At 43.3% G+C, this 18724-nt stretch overlaps 1 protein-coding gene across 1 annotated transcript in view; it reads left to right on the top strand.

Annotated features, from left to right (window-relative positions):
• Window positions 1–1601: 1601 nt before the first annotated feature.
• Window positions 1602–18724, top strand: part of LOC134290817 (uncharacterized) — a 34926-nt gene continuing 17803 nt past the window's right edge. Inside the window, exons 1-3 of the mRNA XM_062858020.1 lie at window positions 1602–1926; window positions 3538–6525; window positions 6728–7780. Of these exons, the coding sequence (XP_062714004.1) occupies window positions 1602–1926; window positions 3538–6525; window positions 6728–7780 (4366 nt within the window). The remainder of the gene's footprint in view (window positions 1927–3537; window positions 6526–6727; window positions 7781–18724) is intronic.

Below are 18724 nucleotides of genomic sequence, written 5' to 3'. Positions count from 1 at the left end.
ATTCCTCAAAGGTTTCATTCCATAGATCGGCAAAAACGTGGTGCAATCGAAAAGTGAAAATATGCTTGGTGAAATGGCAAAATGGCTCTGACACAGTGATGAAGCTGGCTGCTAATGGTATACAGAGTTCATCAACGCATTATCCTATCCGGGCCGTTTTGTGTGAAGCATGGTTTAATTCTAACATTTTTCGAATTACAATGATCCAAACCATTTAATATTTTGATAATTTAATTTAATCCTTTCAATGGAAATTTACTCATTTCTCGGTTGCTTAATGGTTTGAAGCGTCTGGGTACAAGCGGGCGGGGCATGCAAACGAAATAAACTGTAAAGCCACCCAAATGGGAGGAGCTTCGCCTGCTAATCTAGGGGTATAAAAGCTTTGTCCTCGGTTTTCTTTCGTCATTTTCGTTGGATCAGTCAAAGAGGTTGGTGGCGCCTCCAGTACGACAGCAGCACAGACCAACCCAGCGACGGCTCGGCTCGGCGGGACATTTCATCCAAGGCAGCAAGCGGCGGGCCAGTTTACGACGGCTTCCAGCATTCAGCATGGAGAAAACCAACACGCATTGCGTGGCGTGGTGAATTCATCAAAATCATCCATAATATAAACGGTCCTTTTCAGGACCACCGAAAATCTTTCCAAAAGAGAATTGGATTCGATCGAGAATAGTGTTGCACCCAAAAAGTAAAAGACATCGTCGTTTTTCAGCAAGAGTGAGGTCGGCTATTAATTTTATTCACGGCAGCAAACAGTGGATCAGTCTTCGGTGGCCCAGCATTTGACGCGGAGAAAACCAACATGCATTGTGCAAAATTGTGAATTCATGTAATTTTCTTTCTTAAATCATCCTGATTCCTCAAAGGTTTCATTCCATAGATCGGCAAAAACGTGGTGCAATCGAAAGCTGAAAATATGCCTGGTGAAATGGCTCTGACACAGTGATCAAGCTGGCCGCTAATGGTATAAGGAAGTCATCGATACATTATCATATCTAGACCGTTTTGTGTGAAACATGGTTGTAATTCTAACATTCTTGCGTCATTTTCGTTGGATCAGACAAGGAGGTTCGTGGCGCCTCCAGCCCGGCAGCAGCACACACTAACACAGCGACAAATCTCTGCTCGGCCAGGAATCTCACCAGGCAAGAAGTAAATCTACGGCAGCAATCAGTTTCCGACGGCGGGGAGAACCAACACGGCATGGTGAATTCATGTCGTTTCCTTCCTAAAATCGTCCATTAAACGGTCCTTTTCAGGACCACCGAAACTAATTGCTCAAGAGTTGCGAATCGGATAATTTTCCTTCATCGATTTAGAAATCATGGTAGCTTGCGACTTTGACTAGAATAACTTATGAATACGCTCAGCGAAATGGTTTACATTACAACTTTACTCCATGCATAGCTCCGCCCATTCCAAATTTGCCAACGTATCTTGGTTATGTATTTTGAGGATATAAAAGTCGGAATCTCGCATGGACTTTTGTCCATTTTGACTCTTCAGTCGCCGAAGGTGGTTCTTCCGAGGAAGTGTTTCGTTGTGCCGGTTGTTGTGTGACAGGTGATAGTGAGTACATTCCGTTCGTTGCTGAAAGGATGCCGCGCCGTTTGGAAGCAAAATATCTTGCGAACTTCCGCAAGCGGAAGCGTGAAGAGCAGGAAATCGAAGGAGTCTCGCCGAGGCCTGCTGTGACGAATGCGGAACGCATGAGGCAGTACAGGCAGCGGAGGAAAAATGCGCGGGAAACTATCGGCGTTGGTGTCGGGCCCGGTGTCAATGCCGGTACGACTGCGGCTGCCAATCTTGAGCCGGTGCTCAATTTTGTGCTGGAACCTCTTCCGGGCAGGAGCACTGATCCGGTGAGATTTGTAGCAGTCCCAGTCAACGGTACATTGCCAAATGGTGCGGTTTCATATAGCGGTGAGTAAAATTATCATTTTCAAAGTGCATTCGCGGTCATGCAACTTGTATCACGCAAGCATTAAGTCGTTAGCATAGTATGATCCCGGTGCAGCTGTCAGGAAAAGTTTTCTGCTGTGCATTACTGCTGCAAGCTAGTTTGTTATCTAGTGTCGTACTTTCAAAAATAGCAGATAGCTGACTGAAAGCATTAAAAGTGCATGTATCTAATCTTTTTAAGTGAGCAAGTGTTGTTAAATAATACCATTCTTCAATTCATAATACTTAGTTGGTTTTATTTTTCCATTGAAACTCGGCTTGTTTCTTCGGTTACGTGCTTTTTTTTACTTACTGACTTTTTACGATTCGGTACAATGTACAGGGTTTGATATGAAATATATCGATTTGAATAGCTTATCGTGGGAAAGCTTTCACGTATTGATGTTTATGCCAATGATTAAAGCACTCCAATTCCACTACTTTTTACTTTTGTGCTTAATGTGGTAGAGTTTAGCGACAAATTCGTAAATTGAAAATCTGTAGCACTCATGGGGGACTCGACGGTTGACGTTAACACGTTGAGCTCGAAATGTGAACGTTGTATAATCTTTGTAATCCAAACATTATTCAATGGCAAGTGTATAGTAAGTTAAAGATTTTCCTCATTTTTCCTAGGAATCGCTCCATCTATTCATGTAGATGGGGAAGCCCATGTTGAACAATTTCGATCCCAAGGTAAGTGCTTATTGACTGTTGTATGCATATTATTGTTGTGAAGATTTTCAAGTTTACCTGTCACCACATTAATTCCACAACGAAACCTATGTTTATTGATTGACGATACTTAATATACACTACTTTAGGAATACCCCTATAAAACTAAGATCATATTTGTCAACAGAAAGCATTTTTTGACGTATACAATATTTTGTGTATTTTTCTTCTCAAGAATATTTCAAATAATTTATGCCAGACACCAAGCCAGACACATTTTACCAAAAGCATTAATGATTTGGCAAACATTTAATCATTATTTTCAATCTCATTTCACAGAACTTGTTCCATTTCGTTCTGAGCAGAACGAGTCTGTTCTAATTCCTGATCACTTTGGTCAGGGTGAGTAAACTATTGGTATTATCATTACTAAATGGTGCGCATAATGAATCAATTAATGTTTACAGGAATTGACATATCTATACCAATTCAAGAAGAACCAAAATTCGATAAAGCTGATCGAGAGTTCCACAAACGGTTCACTGAAAATGAATTTGGTATACCGTGCAGCGTATGTGATAGGCTGTGGTTCATCAATGATCTAAAGTCAATCACCGAAGCTGCAGGGAGAGTGTTGATAGAGGGAAATCATTTTGAATCGGTCAATGAATTCAAAGTATGCCAGACTTGTCGCAGCAGTTTGCAACGTGGTGCTGTACCCAATTTGTCAACATCGAATGGGTTCAAATATCCACCTTATCCTTTGGGCCTTCCACCGCTGGACCCAATTAGTGAAAGGCTTATTTCACCACGACTGCCATTTATGCAGATTCGTCGCCTGCGCCAAGCGCAAGGTATGATTGACATATACATTTTCTCATTTTATTCGATTATATAAAATGTTATCCGAAATTTTAGGCAGTTACACGATCATTGGTCAGGTGATCAATGTTCCAGTAGATGTAGATGAGATGGTTAGGGCACTTCCACGCGAGCTTGAAGATGATTATGCTTTTAACGTGTGCATTAAAAAGCACCTTATTCATAAATCAAATTACTTGTCTGGATTCGTCAAAAAGTCTGTGGTGAAAGCTTGGTTGGAATATCTTGTTACCACTCCTTTGTATAGACGGGAGGGGGTAAGTTTTAACCAGGAACGATTGAGCGCTATTGCTTCTGAGCCTCAACCTGGTTCATCGCGGGATGGAGACGCGATCCAGCTGGATATCATCGAGGAAACCAATGATGTGGAGATGTTTGCTGGTCAACAACAGACACTTATGTGGAATGAGGATAAGTGTTTGGAAATCGCCCCAGCTCAAAACAGGAGACCAGTTTCCATCGTTTACGATGATGATGCCGAGGAGCTTTCCTTTCCGGATATTTATCTTGGACACCCCAGAAAATTCAAGGCTGGGACTCACGTCACGCCTTTCATGAAGGCTACCAGTGAGCTGAGACGGAGTGATAGGCGAGGAGCCAAGCCCAACCATTTGCTGTACATGGCTATGAAGATTCTGCGTCTTCGAGTTACCGAAGGGTTACAGCATGTCTTCAAAAGCGTGGGAACCGCGAACATAACGCGAGGACAGCTCAACGACCGAGCTTTCGTGGAAGGTCTTATGGAACGGAACCTGTCGTTTATGAAGTCGATACCAAATTCAGTGCAATATTGGTATCAAAGGAAACAGGACCTTTTCGCCATGATACGACAGTTGGGGAAGCCAACAATGTTCCTGACTCTGAGCGCCAGTGAAACTCAATGGCCTCTTTTGTTGAAGCAGCTACACAAACTCTCCAGTGAGTATAACGGCATTGATTTAACGGACCCGCTGCAGGAGCTGAGTGCTCTACAGCGAGCAACGCTGGTCAATGACGATGCCGTCACGTGCTGCTTGTACTTCAACAAGCTTGTCGATGTTCTCATGACGATCCTTTCTTCACCAAGGTTCAGCCCGTTGGGAAAGCATTACGTCGTGGACTCCTTCAAGCGCATCGAGTTTCAGCATCGCGGCAGCCCACATGCACATATCATGCTTTGGCTCGCAAACGATCCTAACGAAACTGTTTCTGAAGATATGCCTGCTACAATGGAACTTATTAGGAAAGTTAGTTCCATCAGCGCTGTGCATTTGCCGGAAACGATCAAGAAGCAGATTCATGACCACACGCGTACTTGCTACAAACGTAATGAAAAGCGTTGCAGGTTTAACATACCGTACTGGCCAATGAACGAAGAGCGAACACTGATTCCTCTCACCGCTGATGATAGTCGCCGTGATCGATTGAGGAAGCGTGCCTCGGAAATGAGACAAATTTTGGAAACCAAGGCATTTGACACGTTAGAGGAGTTTCTAGACGACTGTAAATGTACATACGAGTACTACCTTGATGTTCTGCGTTCTTCGATTAAGCGACCAACGATCTTCCTGAAGCGAGTGATGAATGAGCTATGGACGAATCCTTTCAACCCATGGATTGCTCAAAAGCTTCGTTCTAACATGGATTTGCAGTTCATCCTCGACGTGTACTCATGTGCGTGTTACTTGGTTGACTATGTCAACAAGTCCAACCGCGGTATAAGTGGATTGCATCGAGAGCTTATCGCTCTGCAAGAGCAGTATCCGGACCAAGATTACACGGCTTTGCTGAAGAAGGTTAGTTTGAAAATGCTGAACTCTGTGGAGATGTGTGCCCAGGAAGCTGCATGGGTACTTCTGCGATTGCCTATGTCTGAAGCCAGCAGGAAAGTTCAATTCTTGCCAACGATGTGGCCTCATGAAAGGATAAGATCTAGGAAACAGTACAGGCAGATGGATGAAGAGGAAATCGATGAGGATTCGACTGATGTGTGGACCAAGAACATTATCCAGAAATACGAAGAGCGCGATGGCTTAGAAGATGTGTGTTTAGCTGACTTCGCAGCACGGTACACTCAAAGAAGAGGTACTAACACCTACACTATCCGGAATGTTCCACGAATATTGAGATGGCGTGGCTACAGCATGAACGAGTTGGCTGAGTACAAGCGTGAATCGGTACTTTTGTTTTGGCCATTCAGAAGCGAAGTCTGCGACATTCTGGATGGCAACAAGTTTCTTCAGCTTTATGATATGAACGAGGCAGATCTCTTGAGAAAACGAAGGGAATATGACTGCGAGCTGAACTTGGAACAGACTGTAGAGGAATACCTTCGTACTTGTGAGAACGAAGAGGTTGGTGAGCAGGAGAATGCCGCTACAGAGAAGAATAATGAATTTGTGCGAACGATCATCATGGAGCCCAACAACGACGATATTGAACATTTGCCCACAGGAGCACTGAATGCTGTCATCAGGCAACGTACTAATGTCATGTCGAAAGAAGATTACTGTGCAATGGTGAGGACAACCAATGCTGAGCAGCGCGACCTCATCCTGCAAATGATCCACAGTTTGCACAGTTACGATGAAAGCAGCAAGCCGATGCAGATTTTCTTTACTGGACCTGCAGGGTGCGGTAAAACATTCACTCTGCGCATTTTAATGGAGACGATAAATCGCTACAGTCAAGCCCACAACGCGCAGAAGAACGCCTTTGTGGCGTGTGCTTCCACCGGAAAAGCAGCCGTTGCTATAGGAGGAACAACCGTTCATTCAGCGTTTCGGATTACTATGTCAAGGCGAGCCAATTCGAAACTCAGCTTTGAGATGCTGCAGTTGTACCGCAATGCTTTTGCAAACATTAAGGCGGTCATAATCGATGAAGTTAGTATGATTGGTGCGGATATTCTCAACACCATTCATGCGCGTCTTCAGGACATTAGTGGCAATTATGATGATCCATTTGGCGGAATTAACATCGTATTCTGTGGAGACTTGCGACAATTGCCACCCGTCAATGCAAGGCCTGTTTACAAGCCTACAGGTAATTCTTTTCACGGTGCTGTTCTTTGGCAAGCATTGGATTTCTTACCGCTTATTAAGGTTATGCGGCAGACAGATGTAGAGTTCTCCAGTATACTCACTAAGATTGGTACTGATTGAAAGTCGGTTCCGTACTGTAGAGTGGTGTAAACAAAACGCACCAGGAGCAATAAGGCTTTATCATCGGAATGCGGATGTTGAAGCATACAACAACGAAGTACTGCATAATCAGGATGCTCTGGACTGTATAGCGGATGACGTTTTTGCGGGATACAAGGACGCTGGTCAACTGGCAAGCTCTCGCATCAAGCTCTACAAGATGAGCGTCGTGGAAACCGGTGGGTTACCGTATTTGCTACGCCTTTCCGTTGGTATGCCATACATGATTACAACCAACGTTGATGTAGAAGATGGCGTAGTGAATGGTGCGATAGGTGAGCTGAAATATATTGAAAAGGATGAAGACGGCTCAGTTGTGAAACTATGGTTCAAGTACGACAACGAGACGATAGGTGCTGCGTTGAGGATCAAATCGCGACCAACTGTCTATTCAAGGCCAGGAATTCTGCAACCCGATTGGACTCCTATTGCAAAGCGTTCAGGTAACATAAAGCTAAGCAGCATCATTAAATGCAAACGCATACAGTTTCCGGTGGTTAGTGCCTGTGCGTTAACAGTTCATAAGTCGCAAGGTGGCACTTTCTCCGAGGTCGTGTATGATTATGACAAGAGTCAAGATCAGCAATTGGTGTACGTTGGCTTGTCACGTGTTACGACGCTTCAAGGCCTTTACTTGACGAACTCCGCAAACTCGTTTAAATTTCATCATGCTAAGGGTAGCAACTCACCAAAGATGGTGGATTTAAGGAACGAGTTGTTGCGTTTGAGTAATCACCGACTGCGTACACTAGGAGATGAACTGAGTGAAGTAGTTGAAAACAGCGGCTCTGCATGCACATTGATGAGCCTCAATGTACAGAGTTTGAACGCTCACGCGCAGGACATAGCGACTGATCGAATCCTTTCAAGCGTAGAATTTCTCGCTCTGAATGAAACCTGGATGGATGCTACCTCTCCAATAGAGATTGATGGATATAAGCGCATCACCCAGTGCAAGCGAATGGGTATGAGAGCGGCTGGAGTCGCGATCTATCAGAAGGAAACGGCATCAACCGTGGCTGTTCCGCATCCCATCAAGCAACTCGGTGAGGATCGAGACGAGACGTTTGCCGAAGTGATCAACTATGGAGACATATGTGCAGCAAAGGTTAATGTTATGGGAACCGAAGTACTTCTAATGTCGGTTTACATTTCACCAGGAACAACCATAAGAAATACGAAGTTGTTCATGACGCGGAAATTGTTCAGATATGTTAGACTGGACACACCAATGGTTGTCACTGGAGACTTTAATATTGACGTTTCCAAACAAGAAAATTTTGATTTCCTTAACTTCATGAAGAAGCATTTAAATTTAACATTAGCTAATCCTCATAACGAAGCAACCACACTAGGTGGTTCGTGTATTGATTTAACCTTCATTAAAAACATTAGCGCAGAGTGTAGACGCTATTGCTCTTATTTTTCTTATCACCGTCCAATTTTGTCTGTGCTCGCAGTAGAAGTGCCCGAACTATCAAACATCTAATCTACAGGAAATACATCGCTACGCTCAAGAAACCGGAGCCCGGAATGCAACGTTATTCGATACGATACACAGCAAATGCTCACCACAAACAACACCTGGTCGCTAACAATCATCGGTAGCACAAGAACCTTCCCAGGAACATCAGAACCACCAAACACCAAACGGTCCTTTTCAGGACCACCAAAAATAGTCCACAAGAGTTATTGGAGAATTCCAGATCCAAATATTTTCATTCCTGTTCTTGACACTTCTTCTATTTCTTCTCTACTTCTTTTTCTACTTCTTTTTGTTCTTCTTGGCAGAAATCCAAACTGAAACGGAGCCTGCCTCTCAGCTCAGCGTTTAATCATCACTTAAACAACTATTAACAACTGAGAATTTTCTTTCAAATCTGCCATGTTCGTACGCACAAACACGGAAGTCAAGATCCTCGACCGTAACGGAAATGATGTCCAGACACCCTTGCTGTTGCTAGATAGCTGCGCATTCACCAGATAGGGTAGAAGCTTCAAAAAAGTTTATTACACGCTAAAAGTTGTCCTACGTCAAGCTTGCGGTTATGTCTCAGACATTACCCACCCCTAGTTTTTTACTTAAACGTTTAGTTTTCGCTCATGCTTGTTGGCATAACGGAGCCGAATTCAGTCATTATTTTTTAATTTCATATTTTTGACTTATAAATTATGTTAGGTTTGGGGAACCGTAAAACTCGAGGTTTAGTCAAGGTTAGGGGGAAACAATATATGTGAAGAAAAGATAGCGGAGCAACAAGACGGGGATATCAAACGAAGACTTCAGCTTGCTTCAAGAAGTCGTACACAAGCTGGAAAAAATCCTGGTGAAATTCCTGGCGAATTGGCTGCACAAATTTCTTAATTGATTGATTCTTAATTGAAGAGACTTTCAGCTCTTGGCTGGTTCGTCTCTTAAATTTCTGAAGGAATTCTTGGAGGAATTCTTGGATGAGTCCCTGTAGACATTCCTGGATAAAATCCTGGAGGAATGCCTGAAGGAATACCACGAGGAATTTGTCTGCAATTTCTGGACGAATCTCTGGCTGAATTCGTGTAGGAACTTTTAATTAGTTCTGAGATGAATTTATGTAGAAAAAAAACGGCAGAGGAAGCTCTCGATCAATACCTGGAGGAATCGCTTGAGAAATGCCCGTAGGAATTCCTGTTGAAATTTTTGGACAAATTCCTGGCGGAATCCAGGCAGAAACATCTTTCTCTGGTGTGGGAATTCAGCTTATGGTTCTTGATGAGAATCGCCCAGCACCCGATCCGATGCACTGCAACACGTCCGACGTGGTCGAACGCTGACCGAAGAAAGAGGCAGTGCCGTGGCCTGCTATGATCTCGTCAGCAGCTGTCAGTCGACAGTGTAGGCGATACCCCGGGTGGGCAATGTGCGTGCGTTATCAATTGTCTGTTAGCATATTGAGGGACAAGACTCCAAACACACTGAGAGATGATCATTGTCAGACATATCAGGCCAAACATGTCTAAAGGTCCTATCTGCAGTAGAGAGGCCCTCTTTGGGTTCCCCCTCTTTCGTTAATATCTCAGCTGTTTATTTGTATTTTTATTGTCTCCTTGCATTGAACGATGGTCAAAACAATTGTCTTTTGATTTGTACTGCAAAAATAGTTGAAAAGTGTACCTGTTGTCGACTTGGGAATCACTGAAGAGCACCCCCCGATCACACAACAATGATTGTCGTATCTGCCTACCTATCGCTGATCTTTACCACTCCAGAGCGTATAGAACCTTCGGAAACGAATAGGCAGATGTGGTATTGTTTGACCATTGGATAAACAGATATCACGTGGACGGTAGTGTGTCAAAGGAATTGCATTACATTAAAGTTATAAGATTTGCTACGTTAAAAATTGTTAGTTGATAAAACTTATATACTATACTGAATTAAAACTGCTGAACTGGTTAAACTACGTTGCCTTATAAATAGTAAGTTCTGCTTAAAAACTACGTCTAGCAATACAATAAATATTATGAATTAAAGGTTGCAGGCCGGGTTACATGCAGTAGGAAGATTTGTTGGGACGAAATCCAGAGCGAGGTTAGACTCGATGTAAGTACACTTTAGTGATAGTTTGATGTTTGTTGAGAACTAATAAAACTTGTAGCTTTTAGCAACTTCCAAAACTAAAAAACGAAGTTCGCTCAAAAGTGATCCGAACCGCCCAAACGCTCAGTTCCCAACAGTACCATTACATTGCAGTAATTGGAAAAGAAAGTGAACAAAGAGAGCCTCTCAAATGCAGATAGGACCTATTGAAATGTTTGGCCTGATATACCACACATCTGGGGATTTCGGCTTTCAGTCAAAGAAAATCGTTGATTTTCTTATCTCATCGTCAACGTCTCGGTCAGACAAATTTATTCTGACCTCGTGTTCATCTCACGAAACCCTTGAAGGAATACCAGGAGGTATTCTTGGAGAAATTCCTACAGAAATCCCTGGAAGATTCCCTTGAATAATTCCTAGAAATGTCTGTCAAGAAATGCCTGTCCCTGGAGCAATTCCTGGTGGAACTCTTGGAGCAATTCCTGGATAAATCCTTGAAGAAATGCATGGAGGCATGTCTGTAGGATTTCCTGGAAAACAATTGCTAGAGTAATCTTAAGAAGGATTCCTGGAGGAATCCCTACAAGAGCCTCTGGAGGAATTGTTAGATTTCTCAGAGGAATTATTGAAGTAATTTCTGGAGGAATTCCTGGAGGATTTTCTGAAGAAATCCCAGGAGGAAGTACTGAAGAAATCGCAGAAGGAATTCCTATGGGAATCATTTAACAATACCTGTAGATTCCTATTCCATATTCCAAATGAATTCCTGAAAGAATTCCAGGACAAATTCGTAAAAGAATTCCAGGAAGAATTCCTGTAGCAATCCAACGAAGAGTTCGTAGAAGGAACTTTTAAAATAATCCCTGGAGTTGTTCCTGAAATAATCCCAGATTTTTTTCCCAAGTGCATTGGAGGATATCCTGAGGGAAATCCTGGAGGAATTCTTGAAGTAATCCCTGGGAGAAGTCTTGCAGGAATAACTGGAGAATTTCTCGAATAAACTCAAGGAAGAATCCCGACAGCAATACCATAAAGAATTTCTTTTTATGCATCCTTGCAAAAGTACCTGTAAAAAAAATCTGAAGAAAAACATGGGAGGGATTCCTGAGGCATTTCTGGAACAAGACCTGAATCAATCACTATCAAAACCCCGCAAGACGTCCATGGAAGAATTCACAAAGGAGAAATTCCTAAAGAAGTTCCCTGATTAATTCGTGATAGAATTCCTGAAGAAGATACTGAAAAAATAATTGAATGAATTTCAGAAGATGTCCCTGTAAGAATTCATGGATGAATCCCAGGTTTTTTTTTACTCTTAGCATGTCGTTTATTTGAACTGAAAACTAGTGAAAATTCATGAATTTTGAGTTACTACTCTACAGCAGCATATGGTGCTAGAAAGAATATACTTCCATTCCCCAGGATTGAGGAGGCACGTCTCGAGCGTCTGTTCACCAAGGAGCTGCGACTCAAACAGCGTCTGTTCTGGCATCCAGCGGCTCAGTAAGAAACCCAGCAGCCCCACCACGGTGGATAGGGAACCTTAGGCCAACAACCTACTGTTTCCCAAACTGTTTCAGAAACCGAAAATGAAAGATGACGAACTGATTCAACGGTAACGACTTTTAGCGCGAAACAACGGACAAGAATTGGAACTTTGGAATGTTTTAGCCCTAGCTCATCAGGGTAAACTGGCACAACTAGCCAATGAGGCATACCGCATGAAGCTTGAGATCCTAGGACTGAGAGAAGTCCGTTGACCAAACTTTGGAGGACACAGATTGGCGTCGGGTCAAATTCTGCTATACTCTGGCCTACGAGGTGAACATGCTCCTCGTCACCGTGGGATTGGTTTCTTGCTCAGCGCTCACGCCCATGCTGCGCTCATGAAGTGGGAACCTTTTAATGAGAGGATAATTGTCAACTGAATGCTGTCGTGGACAATATTCCGAAAGGTGATATTAAGATTCTCATGGGCGACTTGAACGCGAAGGTTGGCTCCGATAATTCGGACTATTAGCACGTCATGGGACGCCATGGTCTTGGAGAAATGAGCGAAAACGGAGAGCTGTTTGCAGAGTTTTGTGGCAACAATGACATGGTAATAGGGGGATCGCCCGTTCCTCATCGACCAGTGCACAAAGTGACATGGGTTTCCCGTGATGGTGCCACGGAAAATCAAATCGACCACATCTGCGTCAGCCGAAAATAGAGACGGAGCCTTCAAACGTAGCGCTGACATTGCGTCCGACCATCATCTCTTGAACGGCGAGATCCGACTGCGCATTGCCATGATCCATCGACAGGAGGAGAAAATCGGGCGCCGGTTCAACACACGCCGACTGGAAAACGCTGTGGTGAAAAGGTCCTTCGTCGAGGAGCTAGAGAACCGTGCTGCGAATATTCTAGAAGATGGAAGCGTAGAAGATCAATGCAGCGCCATCAAGAACGCCTTCATCGCCACCGGCGGGAATAATTTGGGTGAGCTACGCATCCGAAGAAAGCAGTGGATCACAGATGATACCTGGAGGAAGATAGAAGTGCGAAGGAGCGCCGAAGCCGCGATATAACGAGAAAAAACACGAGGAGCTAAAGCCGTAGCCCGTCAGCGCTATTCGGCTCTCGAGAAGGAAGTGAAACGCTCATGTAGACGGGACAAAAGAGCGTGGGTGGACTCCCTAGCCGACGAAGACGAGAAAGCCGCAAACATAGGCGACATCCGTCTCCTCTACGATGTCTCACGTCGCCTTAGTGGGACTAAGATAAATGCTACGATGCCCGTTAACCTTCATCCAGCCAATGTACATTTTCCACCTTCGAAAAGCACAAAAATGTTCATAACTTTTTTGTTTTTTGATGGATTTTGATGAAATTTTCACAACTTCCCGAAAAACTCTTCTAGTTTATTATGCCGGGGACATGGGTGCCTGGTCCACATGGTTCCGGAGTTATTCCGGATTGTCTTGGGGTACCAAAATTGTCCACATACTTTGCGCAACATATATCTCAAGATCCCGATGAGATAGAAGTATAGTGTCTTTGGCGAATTTGTTCAGCAGGTTAAGAACTAACTGGCAACGGCGACTTTGATTCGCGATTCAGCCGCTAGGCGGCGCCAGTGGCAAAAATGTTCAAATCCTCATATCTCAGAAATCTGATAACATAGAATGATGCTGTCTTCGGCAAAATTCTTCAGCAAGCTCCGAACTATCTGATAGTAAAGTCTTTGGTTTGGGATTTATCCGCTAGGTGGCGCATTGTGTCTGAAAATTTCAAACACGTTTATCTCGATACCCTTATGAGATACAAGCATGCCGTTTTCAGCAAAGTTTTTCAGCAGGCTAAGAACTATCTGGAAATGGCGTCTTTGGTTCGAGAATCGTCCGCTTGGTGGCGCCAGGGTAAAAAATCTTCAAACTTCTATATCTCAGAATCCTGATAAGATAGAATGATGCCATCTTCAACAAAGTTCTTCAGCAAGCTAAAACTTGTCTGATAGTTGAGACTTTGATTCGTGATTTATTCGCTTGGTTATTCGCTACACCGTCTTTGACACCCTGCAGACAAATTTTGTCACCCCACAATATTGCTCCGTTTTTTCTTCCGGAAATTTCTCCGGGAACTTCTACAGGAAATCTTCCGGGAGTTTTTCCAGGAATTTCTCCGGGAATTTCTCTAGAAATTCTTCTGAAAATGTCTCCGGGAATTCCTTCGAATTTTTTCCCAGGATTTCCTCTAGGACTCAGGATTCCTTCAGGAATTCCTTCGAGAGTTTCCCCAGGAATTCTTCTGGGAATTCTTTCAAGAGTTTCACCAGGCTGAATTTCTTCGAGAATTTTTTCTAGAAGTTCTTCCAGGAATATCTCCGGGAATGTCTCCGGGAATTCCGTCGGGAATTTCTTCACGAAATCCTCCAGGAATTGCTTCGGAAATTTCTTCAATTAATGGTCCGGGAAATCCTCCAGAAATTCTTCCAGGAATTCCTCCGGGAATTCCCCCCAGAAACTGCTTAGGAAATTTCTTCAGGAAAAATTCCGGTTTTTTTTTTCAAAAAGTCTACTGGGAATTTCTCCAAGATGTCTTCCGTGACTTTTTTTTTATCAGAAAACCCTCTGGGAATTTCTCCAGGGATTTCTCTATGTATTCCTCCTTTGTTTTCTCCAGGAATTCCGCCTGGAATGTCTCTGGAAATTCTCCCTGGAATTTCTACAGAAATTTCACTAAAAATTTCTTCAGGAAATCCTTTCAAATTTTTTCCTGGAATTCCACTAGGATTTTTTTTTACGATTCCCTCCAGGAATTTCTCCGGGAATTTTTCTAAGACTCCCACCAGCAGTTCCTCCGATGATTCCTTCAGTAATTTCTCCAGGACTTTTTTCCGGGATTATCTCCAGAAATTCTTTCAGGTATTTCTCCAGGAATTCTCCCGAGGATTCCTTCTGGAATTCCCTCATGCGATTCCTCCAGTAATTCTTCCAGGAATTTTCTTCGGGGAATCCCCCAGGAAGGAGGATTCCCTGAAGAATTTACCAAAGGAATTGCTGGAGAAATCACCGGAGGAATTCCTAGAGACATTTCCTGAGAAATTCCTGGAGGAAAACCTCGAGGGATTCGCAGAGGAATACATGGTGAAATTCCCAGAGGATTTTCTAAGCAAATCCTGAAGATTTACTTTGAAAATTCCCGGAGGAATTTCAGAAGAGTTCCCGGAGGAATTCCTGAAAGAATTCCTGGAGGATTTTTTGGAAGATTTCCAGAGAAAAATCCCAAAACAACTCCTGGAGGATTTCCTGGAGCAATTCCCGGAGACATTCTTGGAGAAATTCCTGGAGAAATTCCCGGAGGCATTACAGGATACATTCCCAGAGGTATTCGTAAAGGAAGTCCTAGAGGAATAGGACAGATCGGTGAAGTACTAGATTTATAGTAATGAGCTGAATTTTAGTATGGTGAGAAGAACAATTCTCCGTTTCTGAAGTGGAATGGTGTAAAAAGCGTGGGTATTATGATTCCTTGCCTAATTTGATGCTAGTAAAGCAAAACTTTGGGCAACAGTGTTGTTGATTTCTCCATTTCTTGCAACATAAACAACATAGTTATCCAACAACAATACCCACGCTTTTTGTACCATTTCATTGTAAAAACAGAGAACTAACCTTCTCTCCATACTAAAATTCAGCTCATTACTACAAATCTAGTACTAAGCCGAGCGTGCCCAATTCCGGAAGAAATTCTCGAGGGCTTTGTGAGAAAAAAAAAATCACGGAAGACTTCCTGGAGAAAGTACCAGATGATTTTCTTGAAAAAAAAAAAACGGCAGTTTTCCTTAGAAAACTCCCGGATATGTTCCTGGAGAATTTCCTGGAAAAATTCCCGAAGAAATTCCTAGAGAAAGTCTTGGAGGAATTCCTATAGAACATCCCGGAAGAATTCCTGAAGAAATTTCCGGAGGAATTCCCGGAGGCACTCGTGGACGAAGTCCTGAGAAAATTCCCAGTGAAATCCCGAAGAAAGTCTTGGAAAAAACGTCCGGAGGAATTTCTGAAAAAATTCCCAGAGGAATTTCCGCAGAAATTGTCGAAGGAATTCCTGAAGGAGTTCCTGATGGGAGTCCTAGAGGAAATCCTTGGGAAATTTCCGGAGAAATCCCCGGAGGAATTCCTGGAGGATTTCCTAGAGAATTTCCCGAAGGAACTTCTGAATGATTCCCGGAGAAATGCCTGGAAAAATTCCTGGAAGAGTTCAGCAATATTGTAGGGCGACTAAATTTGTCTGCAGGGTGTCAAAGACGGCGTTAAAGTATTGCCTCTCGTACCACCGTACTCGACAGTGTACTATCCTGCCAAATGGCTCTTAACTTGCTGAACAACTTTGCTGAAAATGGAATACTTTTTGGTTATTAGGGTTTTCATACAAATATTTTCTTAATAATAGACAGAACCTATCGAATAATATCAGAACCAAGAACACCAGATACGCCTTACTTCCTTTTAACTTTCGGAAAAGTTTGCTGGGCGTTTTCCGATTTTTGAGATAAAGAGTTTTTAGCTTGCTGAAAAACTTTGTTGAAGACGGCATCATTCTATTTTATCAGGATTCTGAGATATAGAAGTTTGAAGATTTTTGACCCTGGTGCCATCTAGCGGACGATTCTCGAACCAAAGACGCCATTTCCAGATAGTTCTTAGCCTGCTGAACAACTTTGCTGAAAACGGCATGCTTGTACCTCATTAGGGTATCGAGATAAACGTGTTTGAAATTTTCAGACACAATGCGCCACCTAGCGGATAAATCCCAAACCAAAGACTTTACTATCAGATAGTTCGGAGCTTGCTGAAGAGTTTTTCCGAAGACAGCATCATTCTATCTTATCAGGTTTCTGAGATATGAGGATTTGAACATTTTTGCCACTGGCGCCGCCTAGCGGCTGAATCGCGAATCAAAGTCGCCGTTGCCAGTTAGTTCTTAACCTGCTGAACAAATTCGCCAAAGACACTATACTTCTATCTCATCGGGATCTTGAGATATATGTTGCGCAAAGTATGTGGCCAATTTTGGTACCCCAAGACAATCCGGAATAACTCCGGAACCATGTGGACCAGGCACCCATGTCCCCGGCATAATAAACTAGAAGAATTTTTCGGGAAGTTGTGAAAATTTCATCAAAATCCATCGAAAAACAAAAAAGTTATGACCATTTTTGTGCTTTTCCGAAGGTGGAAAATGTACGTTGGCTGGATGAAGGTTAAAGACACGGCTGGACAGTTACTAACCGACCCGGCTGACCAGTTGAAACGCTGGTTCGAGCACTATGGAAAACTTTTTCAAGCGTCGGTCACGCCATCAACACCTCAGCATGATCCGCCAAGGGTTCGACGCATTACCCGTATCAACACCGAAGCTCCATCAGTGCAGGAGATAGAAACAGCCATCCGTAGCATGAAATCGAACAGAGCCCCAGGGGTCGATCGTATATCAGCTGAGATGCTCAAAGCTGACCCCGTAGTACCGCACAACTACTGCATCAATTATTCTGCAACATATGGGAAACCGCAACATTTCCGGCCGACTGAATGCAAGGCGTCTTAGTAAGGTACCCAAAAAGGGTGACCTGACTGTATGCGATAATTGGCGGGGCATCATGTTACTGTGTATCGTTTTCAAAGTCCTCTTCAAAGTGATCCTTAACCGGATACAGGAGACGGTTGACGCAACTTTCCGACGGCAGCAAACAGGATTCCGTGCCGAACCAAAACATGTGGTCAGGTGCGAGGGTCTCCCTGAGAAAATCATCGGCCTCATTGAAGCACAGTACAGTGCATTTTCGTTCAAAGTACTGCACAACGGTGTTTTGTCCGATCCCATACGGGTCGTTGCTGGAGTGAGGTAAGGATGTATGTATACCATCACCGCTACTGTTCCTCATCGTAATCGACGAGATCGTGGTAGGTGCGATTGGCCGTGAACCAAATCGTGGATTGCTGTGGCAGCCCAATACCGTGAAGCACCTTAATTACTTCGAATTGGCTGATGACGTTGCTCTCCTACACAGAAAAAAATATTCATGTAAATTTCAGCGAAAAATCATGCACATAAAGGGAATGCTAGAGTTAGTGCATATTTACATGAGATATCATGAAAAATTACGTTACGTTCTTGTAAATTTCCGCTAATAGTCGCGTAACCAGTTGGTGTCCATTAAGGTTTACGCGATGGCTGGCGGAAATTTACATGATGGTAATGTTATTTTACATTATATCTCATGTAAAATTGCACAAACTCTGGCATTCCCTTTATGTGCATGATTTCTCGCTGAATTTTAATTACATATTTTTTTCTGTGTATAGTTCAACGGCGCTCTGATATGCTAATCGCTCCTTAGCGGCAGATCTTACCATGAACGGTCACCCCTCCAGCTTTACGGTAGCTGGACAATCAGTGGAGAATGTTGAAAGCATCCAATATCTTGGTAGCCAAATGGCGGCCAATGAAGGTTCCAAGATCGACATAGGTGCACGGATCGAGAAGGCGAGGACTGCTTTTGCGAGTTTAAGAAATATATGGAAAAACGACCAGATTAGGAAAAGTTATGCGTGTTTGGGACAGTTGCGATGTGGATCTCGGTCGCGTTGCATTGTTCGAAGGAAAAAAAAATGAAAAGTGTCACGTATTTGGGGCAGGCGCACATTGTCTTTCCTCGTGAAGTGATATGGATGCACACTTGGTAGCCAACAGTATTGAAAGAGTGAAGGAGTGGTTGCGGTCATCCGATGACATAGAATTGGGTGAGATCATTCCGATTTATTTCTTTACATCCTAGAAGGAGTTGGGGTGATTACGCCAATGCGTTTTCATGAGAACTCCTGGAGTCTGGTAATATCTGCAAATTAATCGTGTAGCTCTAGTGCTGACCTAATATGAAGCGATATAAATGTTAGAAGAAACTAATTGCAGCTCACAACAA

The sequence above is a fragment of the Aedes albopictus genome, chromosome 3, assembly GCF_035046485.1.
Source record: "Aedes albopictus strain Foshan chromosome 3, AalbF5, whole genome shotgun sequence".
NCBI lineage: Eukaryota > Metazoa > Arthropoda > Insecta > Diptera > Culicidae > Aedes > Aedes albopictus.
This window is presented reverse-complemented; position numbering and strand designations above follow the sequence as displayed.